General features: G+C 40.1%; 1 protein-coding gene across 1 annotated transcript; it reads left to right on the top strand.

The window, feature by feature from the left end:
- Positions 1 to 4,489: 4,489 nt before the first annotated feature.
- pou3f1 (POU class 3 homeobox 1) lies at positions 4,490 to 8,076 on the top strand. The gene has a single exon (XM_084727058.1). It carries the CDS (start codon positions 4,652 to 4,654, stop codon positions 5,777 to 5,779), a length of 1,128 nt encoding a protein of 375 aa, XP_084583184.1. The 5' UTR covers positions 4,490 to 4,651; the 3' UTR covers positions 5,780 to 8,076.
- Positions 8,077 to 11,920: the final 3,844 nt, after the last annotated feature.

Consider the following 11,920-nt stretch of genomic DNA (forward strand, 5'->3'; position numbering starts at 1 on the left):
TTTTTAAAAAAGAACACTTTGTACTTTTACTTGTAGTGGAGTACAGATTTCAGTTTCCACCACTGAGTACCATTAAAAACATGATATTAATGTTATTTTTTTTTGTAATGTTGTTTTTTAAAATATCAAGGTTATTGTCAATGCAACACTGCTAATCCAAAGTGAAGTTTAATTTCTATATTGCATATTTTCTACAGTAAATATAGACAATGTTTGTCAGGTATAGTAACGTAACAGTACTTCTGTTTGACTACAGATTCTCAGTACTCTTTCCAGCACTGATGTTCATATCAGAGAAACCTTTAAAAACTCTGACATATAGATGTTGAAATGTTGAATGACATTTTGGTCATTTGTCATAAAGTGACTCCAAAGACTCAAAAAAGCTCAACTGACACCAGAAGAAATGTCTCTTTTGGCCACTTCAGAAGTTATCCAGGAATCTAATTGGATTAGCCGTTACTCCCAACATGGAGATTTACATGAAGTGGACAAATCACTTATGTTAGTGGCTGCTTTGAAAGTGGGAGCAGGAGGAGACAGGCTGATAAGAATTGAGAGTATAAGTGAGGGCTCAAAGAGTGCTTGAGCAGAAGCAGAGACACATGGAGTAGGGGGGACCGGTACCCCGTTCTCTCCTCTGCAAGCTGCGTTGTTTTGGGATTGAAGTTGGGAACTCTCTCCACTACTAATTGCGCGCTGGTGCCTTTCATGAATATTCATTCTGGCGTGTTCAGACCCCGCCTAATTAGCCGAGAGATAGAGGAAGAAACTCGCACCTTTTACCACAAGAGAAGCGTCCCCCCCCCGTCGCATTCTCAGGGGGATGCTGGCAGAATAGCCCAAGTTCATTAGCCAAAAAAGAAAGGGAAAAAAGTTACCTGAAAAGCACGGGACGATTTGGTCTTCAAAATGGATGGGCAAACAGGCTTTTTTTTCGCTATTGCATATTTAGTGCCTATTACGCATGTCTATCAAAAAAAAAAAAAAAAAAAAAAAAAAAAAAAGTGGAAACGAAATACAATTATCTGATTGAGTGAGTTGGTGGATATTATTCTACTCGCTGTAGTTGGGGGGGTACATCACATGAATTTTAAAATCTAAACAGAGCTTGTGGCAGGTCGACACGTTCCCCCTGGAATTGAGGAAGACTTGTATTTAACATCTAATATGAGGCCGGGGCCGTTTTAAAGACTGTGAGTGTTATTTCAAGTATATACCTGTGGAAATAAAAACCCTCTGACCCGAAACTTTATTTTGAAATCGTAAATGTTTGAATATAGAATGACGACTAAAATAACCTGCTATAAAACCTTACTTTGCATTTATAAAACGTGTAATTCACTTTTTCAAATAGAGACTTGATTATTTGATTGTTTTAGGATTTTTCTTTTTCTGCATTATTTTTTAGCATGTCATAAATGCTTTGACATAATTCCTCAATTCTCTTCTAAACTATTTTCCATGCATCATTATTTATTCTTTACACTGCAGCCTTACTGTACTGCAGTCAGAGAGAAAAAGGGGAACTTGGTTAATTGAAGGGTCGATGGGGTCCTATTGGTTGAGGTGCGTCCTGACAATAACTGCTGCATATTAAGTAGGCTGGGGGAGAAGATTAACACGTGACTGCCTGAAAAAAAAGAAAAGGCCCTTCAGTCTAATAAGTAAACCCCTAAATTACAGTGGCACAGAAATACATTCGCTGAAAAAAATAAAATTGTTTTCTAAGCAAAACCGTCGTTTAACGTCCTACGCATGTTAAAAATGTGTTTTTAAAGTGTAACTTTTAACGTCTCTCTGCATTTTCACTTTATGTCAAGACATCACAGGAAAGAAACTTGCCACAAAGTGAAGAATAAATCCGAGAATCGAGTTTTCATGATGACACAAAGGACAGACTTGTGCACACTCTTATGAGGGTCACAGAACTTCCTTGACACTCATCTCTGCGGTTCATGCTCAGTGCGCCTCGCACTTTCTTTCTTTTTTTCATTCTATTTTTTAAATCCATCATATCGTGCTCATTTCCAGCCGCTTTTTCCTGTACGGCCTGTCATTCACCACTGAACTTCTGTGTGATCCCTTTCATTGAGCGCACCATGGAAACCTCGTGCGTCCTGGCAAAAATGCACCTCAGCGCACACAAGGCCATATTCTTTACAAAAGGGGCCAAAGCATCTGGATCTTTCTTTTTTTTTCCAGCAGCTCCTCGGCTGGCATGGCAAAGAAGCACAAGACTGGGTCTGTGTGGCAGAAACCACTGCTTTTTATAGACTGAGGAGACAAGAATGACTGAATGGCTAACGCATCTTCATTAACTGAGAGCTGCACGGAGCTCCGGTCCCTTACAGCAGCAATGACACACAGCCTCTGAGGTCTCTCAGGAGTTTAAAGACACTGACAATAAGAAATGTCCTGCCTGGGATTTCTCATTAACGAGTCGCGTTAAGAGAAGTATTGTCCATCATTGTCTTATGTGTTATTTTTACATTTTATACGTTTTCCTCGGGTAGATTAATTACAAAAAAATATGTTTAGCTCAATAAATAAATGTATTGTTATAGTTTAATCTATTGCATGTTAAAATTAGGCGATTTAACCACGTAAATTATTGTTTCAATGAGAAATCATGTGTGCAAAATGCAACATTAACATTTAAAAGTGCTTTTTAAAATAACACATTGCGAATATCGCAAACAAAAGGTGCATTGCATTTAAAAAAAAAATCATAAAAACCTTTAAAATCTGACTTTTCTGCGAATAAATTGCCCTAAATTACGTGCAGATAACTCGCCCAGATTGTCTTCCACTCATCCCAAATAAATATATAAAGGATGGGTGGACAAAAACCACGCCTTTCAAGAGATGATGACGAGCACCTGTGACCCCGACACAACATTTTCCACACACACACACTCGCGCGCGCACACACACACTCACTACATTGTTAAGACAAGAGTACAGCAAGGACGCGGTCACAGCAGAAAGGAGACAACTTACCTTTTAGTCTTGTAGTCCCGGATTAAAATGAACACTAGACTTGAGTCGTCCTGTAAATAGAAAGAAAATAGTCGCATGGGGAAGAGATGACAACAAACAAACACGCGGCAGAGATAAAAAGGCAAAACATTGCTTTCAGGTAAATGATTAAAATGGGACTGTTGCGCCTGAAAAACCTTCCAAAAAGCTCCTGTTTTAGAAGGAGTGGAACATGTGCCTGATTGCAGAGTTTTAGGCGAATGGAACGGGAGAGATGTAAGATTTGTTTAAAGCCCCGCATTTCCATTTAAGAACGTGATTGTGTTTGCAAAGATCCCTTTCAATCTTCGCATCTCCCCCCCTCTCTCTACCCCTCAGCGTCTCTGAGGCTGCTTTGCAATTCATAGAATTGGTAATTTGCTATTGGGACAAAACGTGAAGGGAAAAATAATCAGATCAACCGGGAGAGGTAGTGAGGAAGGAGCCAGGAGGAAGAAACACAAGGTTTCTCTCTCCAAGTTGCTGCTGCTGCTTAGTAAAAAATGCTTCGAGAGGTAAATGATATAAGAATAGAGGCAATTTTATTTTCTTGAATCGGTTAAATCTACATTTCCAGGACTAGCGAAAAAAAAAAAAAATCCAGAACAAGTGCGGCAGCTTGGCACTGAGGATGCAAATGTCATATAAAAAATAAATTAGATTGTTTTATGATAAATTAGAAATGATTATCACCAAATATATGGTGCTAAAACTTGGATTGCCTCAGGATTTTCAAAATAAGATATGACTGATGTGTATAAATTGTCTTATACCTGTCACCTGCACTGTATGTGCGTGCGTGTGTGCGTGTGTGTGTGAGTGTGAGTGAGAGAGAGCGTATCTTGGCCTATCATAACTAAGTGGGTGGTGATGATGAGATCATACAACATTGAAAATTACCGAGACAATACAAATAAATGACATACGCGGAGGCTTTGAAATAGAGCAAATGCCTTCAAATTTGTCACACATTTACAGCAGCAGTATTCTCACACACACACACACACACACACACACACGCATCTCAGAACACTTATTTACACGCCTCTCGTCGTGTGGGTGGCTGCAGAAGCTGGAGCATCGCGCCTTATAATCTATTTAAAATGAGGAGCGCTATAATCATCAGTGACCTATTATAAAGGTGCACGTACGGGTGTGTGTTTGGGAGTGCATGTGTGTGTTGGAGGGGGGGGCAACCCTTCAAAAAGATCTCCGTACTCCCCCACGTGGTTATTTGCAAAACAACCGATCTAAAGTGAGGGAAACCTAATCAAAGCCCGCTGCTGCTGCTGCTGCGTTCACCTTCAGTGGAGAAAAGAGCTCCAACAGACTGACGGGAGGTTATCTGTGCGCAGGTATACGAAATGCTAAAAACTCAAAGAGACATTTAATAAATAGAACATATGTTTTTCTCTAACATATGTAAGATCGGAGCTCTATCCGTCCTGCGCTCTGAAACCCTGCGCCTATTGAATGTGTCCCCAGTGGGCTCGAATCGGAGAGGAGCCAATACAAGCGGAAGGGAGGCGTGTCTTCGCTCTTCCCCAAGACCTCCCAGAGCAGGTTGTTGCGTTTTGGCTCTAAAGCCTGGAGACCTCCGAAGTGCTCGTCAGTTTTCGAAGTAGGAGCCATGGCGACAACAGCTCAGTATATTCCGCGGAATAACTCTTTACCGTCCAACCCGCTCATGCATCCGGATTCGGATAGGATGCACCAGGGGACGACCTACAGAGAGGTGCAGAAAATGATGCACCACGAGTACTTGCAAGGGCTGGCGGCGACCAACACGGGACACCCGATGAGCCTGACGCACCACCAGTGGCTGCCCACCTCCAACACCGACTGGTCCAGCGGCACCCACATCGGCCAGCAGGAGCACAAAGCCAGCGTGCAGGCGACCCGGGAGGACCTGAGCAGCGGCTTCCACCACAGATCTCACCTGGTGCACCAGCAGACGCAGAGTGGCCACCATGGTTCGTGGGCGCCCACCACGACCCACCACTTATCCCCGCTGTCCCCAGCATCCAACGGCCACCAGTCGCTGGTCTACTCCCAGCCCGGATACACAAACCTCAACGCGATGCTGAGCCCCCAGCCCGGCTCCCTGCACCACGGCATGCGGGACCCGCTCCACGACGACTCGGGCAGCCACGACAACCAGATGGAGTCGCCCCAGCAGGCGTTCAGCCACCACCAGGACCACTCGGACGAGGACGCGCCCAGCTCCGACGACCTGGAGCAGTTCGCCAAGCAGTTCAAGCAGCGGCGGATCAAACTGGGCTTTACGCAGGCGGACGTGGGCTTGGCCTTGGGCACCCTGTATGGAAACGTCTTTTCTCAAACCACAATCTGCAGGTTTGAGGCGCTGCAGCTCAGCTTCAAGAACATGTGCAAACTTAAGCCGCTGCTAAACAAGTGGCTGGAGGAGACAGACTCCAACACGGGCAGTCCCACCAATTTGGACAAGATTGCTGCGCAGGGCAGGAAACGAAAGAAGAGGACCTCCATTGAAGTGGGGGTGAAAGGGGCGCTGGAGAATCATTTCTTAAAATGCCCAAAGCCGTCTGCTCATGAAATCAGCACTTTAGCCGGCACTCTGCAGTTGGAAAAAGAGGTTGTCCGTGTTTGGTTTTGCAACAGAAGACAAAAAGAGAAAAGAATGACACCAGTGGGGGTCCCTCACCCGAATATGGAGGACGTATATTCCCAAGCAGAGACCCCTCCTCTACACCGCACACTACAGAGTCCTGTGCAGTGACTGTTTTCATGAACAATCCCAGCATTTCCGCGGGGGGATAGAAAAGGGAAAAGGGACTATGGAGTTTACAGTATTTAAGTTTGGCTTTTGTTTTCCTGAGAGAAAAAGAGACATGGAAAAAGTTGAACAGATGAGTTTTGCCCTTAGTATTCGGAGATCTTCATGTCCAACAAATAGATGGCAGGAGGGAAAATGTTAAGAATAAAAAAATCAAGAAAAAAAGACAAAAAAATATTCGCTATTACTGATTTCGTGCGCATTTAAAGTGAAACAAAGATCTTTATTTACCAAAATTATATGGAGGAGACATGCATATAAAGTAAATTTGAAATCCCATGGCTGTTTCTAATGGGGAGTAATTAAATGTGGCAACTGAGGCCATCTCCTCCTGGTGTACCATGAACTGTTGGCGCTCACCAGAACGAGGTGTCTGCCTGAAAATGATCAACACTGGAGCTGATGAATAGCCTACACTGAATGAACATTTTGCTTTTTCAGGCTTAAACTGATTAACCAGATTTCTGAATATTAGTGTATACTTTCTTTGTTATATTAAGTGTGATGTTTTGGTTTGGAAATACTTTAACTTCAGTGTCTCTCTCTTTCTGCAGATTGTCTATGATTTCTGTCATTATTTTTGCTATATAGGTACTGTAACTCATCAGAGCAGCCTCTAATTTTTCTGTTTACTCAGTGGGAGTTGATGGTGGAAAAGTGATGGAAATTATGGCACCCGAAAACACTCACAATTAAAGGTCAGACACATTTCAGAAAATGTCCAAATGCAACAGGACGGTAAGTCCTGCGTGCATGCCTTAAAAAAGATATTTAAAGCTTTGCAGCTGACCACGTCGAAATTTGCAAAAAGCACCAGACGCTAAAAGGGCAATTCTAAAACAAAAAAACAAAAAAACACATTTTCTTTTTATTTTGGGGGGTTGATTGTTTCAAAAATAATTGTTTTCTTTGCATGTAGCACTTATTCTTTCGTTGGTATTATTATTGCAATTTTATATTTGTTAATAAAATTGTGAGTGGAGCTAATCTCCATAGGTTTAAACACAATAAATCCCATGTTTACAGGTTCCTGGTTTATCACCACAGAGCGCTGTCAGCTCACACTGCTTACTGCCTGTTATCCTGTTGTATTCCAAACATTTCAAGAGAGATTGGTCAAATGAAAAGTAATAATAACTCAGGTAACTTCAGTGCCCCATGTCGGAATATCACGCCTGTACATGATTTTTTTTTTTTTGTTCCTCTATGTTTTTATTAGATGTTTAAAATCTGGTTAGAATGACACCGTTTTCCTTTGTCCCACACATCCATTGTATTATATTAAAAAACGCTGGATTCGAAGAAAGAAAATAATAATTCCTTAGAGGGTAAGCAAGCGATGAAGGGACTTAACTTTAGATCTATTTATTTTTTTCTGACCTGACAGGAAATCTGAAAATTCTCATGCGTTGTGTGTCATTTTTCAATGCTGGACCAGTCCAAAAGCCTACAGCAAGCAGTGCTATTCAATACAGATGAGGGAAACCTTTTTTTTTTTCAAGAAAAAATAATAATAATAAAAAAAGATTTTAGAGAAAATGTTGCCAGGATTATTTCCGATATGTAAATATGTCCAATATGTAAACTTGTATTTGTTCTGAGATATGGTTTTGTTTTTGTTTCTTTCCGGGCAGTTTTGTACACTTACTAATTCCAAGAAGATATTTTAATATGATTTCATTTATGAATCTGACCATTTATATATATATATTTATTTCTTAAACGTGTTTGGAGCTTTTTGTTTAGCTCTGTTAATGGTTATGTTGCAGTGGATTTCAGTATGTTTTTTCCTTTTTGTTTACTACATTGGTTGTATGTTGATTGCTAAATGTAGACTGCAAAGTCACATTTATATTTATGTTATAGTAATATTTTATTACTTACATAAAACATATATACAAGAAATGGTCTTTTGTCTTCATTAAGATCCAAACCCACTCGTCCCTTTGTTACTGTCTATTGTGGCATCACCAGGCAAACAAGATAAACATGATCATAAAGTTTAATGCTGTTGAGTGTGCTGAGCATCGGGAGGTGGTCAGCGCACCATGTGTTCAGTTTAAATAGCAGTGATTCGTTATGTAACAGGGGGTCGTTTAAATCAGAAGCTGTGTACATGTGCTGTTAAAGGGAATAGACAACAGTATTTTACCTCAGGCATTCCCTGCTAAGTTCACACAGTCTCTGACGTTGTTCACATCTTTGTGTAATAATCGCAGTATTAAATTGTGCAATATTAATACGGAATTACTGTCTTTTCATTGAGTGGTGGTTATTTTTTATTATTATTATCATCATTATTATTATTATTATCAGTGTTATTGTGGTAGTCTTGTCCAGTTGATTTATTTATTAAGAGTTTAAAAAGGCCTTATCATCATATTGAAATCTGAGCTGTTTTTTCTTCCATGAACCATCGACCATCACTTGTCATGTTTTAAGTATTTAAAAGGCAAATTGCGAGGAAACTTTGATCTGAGACATGAGGTGCCTGTAGGCAAAAAAAGAAAAAAAAAAAAAAAAAATCAGCCTCTTTTTTTTAAAGACAGAGAGAGTAAAAACACATAACGGCAGGCCCTAAAGTTTAATGGGAGTAAATACAGGCCTACATTCACAGGCAACACATTTTAATGTTATTTGGCACCTAGATAAATATTCTGTTTCTTTAAATCATATATTAAATGTACGTTGGGCCCTAGTGTCTCCGTGTAATAACGGGCCATAACAGCAGTGCGCATTGTTTCCACATTCATACATATATCAGACCAGGATACAATTGGGCTTAATTGAGAGATAAATTCAAATTTCTTTCACCACATTCGCGAGTTTATTTGCACATTTTCAAAAATCACCGTAAAAGTTAAAATTGAAAATATACAGGCCTGCAGTTGCAGTAAAACTACACATTGACGAAGCTTATTTTCAAGCAATTTTCAAGTCCAGGTTTAATGAAGAAGCTAAACTTGTCCAGGTTTAAGCCATTATTTTTAATTATCAGGTACAAGCTATTTAAAATATTTGACAGTTGCGCATTTGTGTTTCATTGGGCAACTTTCTCACTTAAAGTGTGCCGTTAGTAAACATGAATACGCAATACAAAAAGTTTGAAGGAGCGTTCAGTTTCCAAGGAAAACTCAACTCAGATTATAAAGAAATATATTCGCTCGACTGTTACTAATATCTATTCAATTTACACATTTCTTACACACATTTCTGTCCACGAATATTTCCCCTCATTTTGCGTAATTCTGTTTTCTAAAATGATTAATTTGTGTGCGTCAGTCTACAACTGAATCATGCGTTTGAAAACTATAAGTGACACATTATAATCCTAACCATAAGTAAGCCAATAAAACACAACATAATCCAGCCGAAATCGGCCTTGTGTGCTGCTGTGGTGCGAGTGAAAAAAGTGTCAGTGCACTGGCTGAGGTGGTCAAACTATGGGAGAAGAGGCCAACGCTGAGGAGCAAACCAATTGCCAGAGAACAGCGGGGCATAGGCGCCCCCTGCTGGCTGAACCTGAGTACTGCAACATCAAACTCTGCCTCAAAGTTTGATAGAAAAGAACAACAATAATAAAAACAAAAATATACTGTTAAAAATGTTATAATTACACTGAATTTCAGGTGCAGGTCTAATGTATGACCATTTCATCCTCCCATAAGAAGCAATAATGGATGCAGAGTATGCCATACAGCTGTTTACTGAGGTTGAGCTTATAATATGCTTTCTGCAATACAGATATAATAATAGAATAGATTTTAAATTTACAGCCAATACTATTATGACAGTGAATATTAGAGCTGCACAATATGATAAACAAATTATATTGCAATTATGTTGACAGAGTCGCAATATTATTTATCATTGTACAACACAGGGTTGTACAACGAAATTAGAGTTGTAGTTCCTTCATAATACACACAAAATACAATGCAACTTATTAATTAAATTCAGAATTGAATAGGGTAAAAATATAAAACTAAATAAATACATACATACATACACATATACACCCAAGAAATAATTCTGAAGTGTAAATAACTGTGAAGTGTTTTTTGAATTTGCATCAGTTTGAATGTAAACAGCAGCAACAACAAGATGATGATAACATGGTCTACATCTTCACATTAAAAGTTCAACATCTGGGACACAGCGTCCATCATCCTTGACTGAGTTTGAGCACAACCCATCTTTGATGTAATCCTCCTCCCTCCTCCTATCAAAGTATTCCGTGTTGCATCCTGTCATATAATTCATTATTAGTGGAAATGAACATTTTTGCATCACAGTTTTCATTTTAACTGAAAAAAAACTCTATTTAAATCATGATAATGTGACTGTTTTTGGCATCTGCACCAAAAAAACTTGTTTTTCTTACATCTGATTATAATGCTGTTTTATTGCAGATTTTACCTTATCAAGAAATTGCAGCTTCTGTGATTTGTTTCTCTGGATATTGCACTTGGTCATATGGTGATTTCAATAATATTTAGATTACTTGTGCAGCCTTAAAGTATATTAATTATCCTGCCACCATTTCCCACAGCATTCAATCTATTTGTGTATGTTTGTGTAACACACACATAACTAAAACATACATGACAAATAACTCCACCTGCTCAATGACAGTATTCTGCGCTTTTACAGAACTTTATACCAGATAGTATGTTGTGTTTTCTCTTTAAATATGAAGCTAATACATACATATCATTTTGACTGAGGTGTATAACACTGCTGGAGGTAAACTGCTGTTTTTTATTTGGGTTCCTGGGTCCACTGTCTGTCCCTTCTTCACTGTGGTGAGACAAGCGGAGAGACACCAGGTCCCATTTTCAAAAGTTTTCTCAGTCAGAGATCAACCATCAAACCTCCCACTATCAAGACAGCCAAACTACTATGGGCCTCTAAGTAACCAGTAGAAATGGATTGAAATGCAATGCAAAGCACCAAGGCCTACGGAGTGAACATTGATGGGGAAACAGAAGGAGTCCACAGTTGACCAGACAAGAGAAATTGTGGTGACTGGTACCAACTGTTAGTTTTTGATGATATGCAGTTTTTATTCTGTACCGTATGGAGGGACACAACCTCCATTATGCCGATAAATCAATAATACATGAGCAGAACTCATCACAAAACAGCAAAACCCAGCTATTTGACCTACGAATCACCACAGTTCACTCTGTCCTATCCTCTCAGCAGTGTGCTCTCCTACACTGAGTGGGCCCTCGGCAGCCACTCGCTGAGGAGATCCAGCCTCAGCAGTGCCCGGGCCGCTTGCGAACACTGATGCCTCCTTCATCAGGGAAGTATCGTCACACACAGGAGATGTGGATTAGTGATGATTAGCAGGGATTATGGCTGGTTAATGGTGGGAAAATACATTAGGAACCATCGGCTCCGGGAGGGGGAGGGGATTTCACTCACGCTAGCGGATTTGCATTGATCCACAGCAAATGAATGAGGATTAGCAGCATCAAGCTATCTGCCAACAGATAAATAACATTAAGCGTATTATACGCCAACGCCTGTTATTAATGACATTACAAACACCACTACAATGCTGGCAATTATGGAAATAATGGGAGCGGCTGAATAATTCACTTGGTTGGGATTCTTGGGATTCCACATCATCCTTATGTACAGAGATGTGGGGTGATGATGCTGGACAGTCAGCAGAGAGGTAGGGAGAGAAGCATTTACTTTGTGGGTACCACGTTCCGAAGGGGTTTATGGATCCTTAATGGCTCGTAAATGATTAATAAATCATTCATGACTGCTTTATAGATTAGTAATAAGACATTTGTAAGGACATGTTTTGGGTTTGCAGGCCCATCGGCTCGAGAAGATTCTCCTTCACCTCCCCAATGGATAACTTAACCATAGCACTGAAGAGTCGCAGGACCAAAAGTTGATTTATTTGATGTGGGGGGTGTATGAGAGTACTTATCAATAGTCAGTGTATTACTTACAGTGGTACGCCCCTCGTTAGGAGATGCAGTGGGGGGCACCAGCACGGAGCTAAGCAATGTACTGCTGTGGACAGGGCCAGAAAAATTGGTCTTTTGATCTACCCAA

Source organism: Lutjanus erythropterus, chromosome 9 (genome assembly GCF_056507025.1).
Source record: "Lutjanus erythropterus isolate fLutEry1 chromosome 9, fLutEry1.hap2, whole genome shotgun sequence".
In the NCBI taxonomy this organism is placed as follows: Eukaryota; Metazoa; Chordata; class Actinopteri; order Lutjaniformes; family Lutjanidae; genus Lutjanus; species Lutjanus erythropterus.

Bases quoted from the DNA above. Each gene is read 5' to 3' on its own strand.
- pou3f1 (XM_084727058.1), top strand. From the start codon at position 4,652: ATGGCGACAACAGCTCAGTATATTCCGCGGAATAACTCTTTACCGTCC.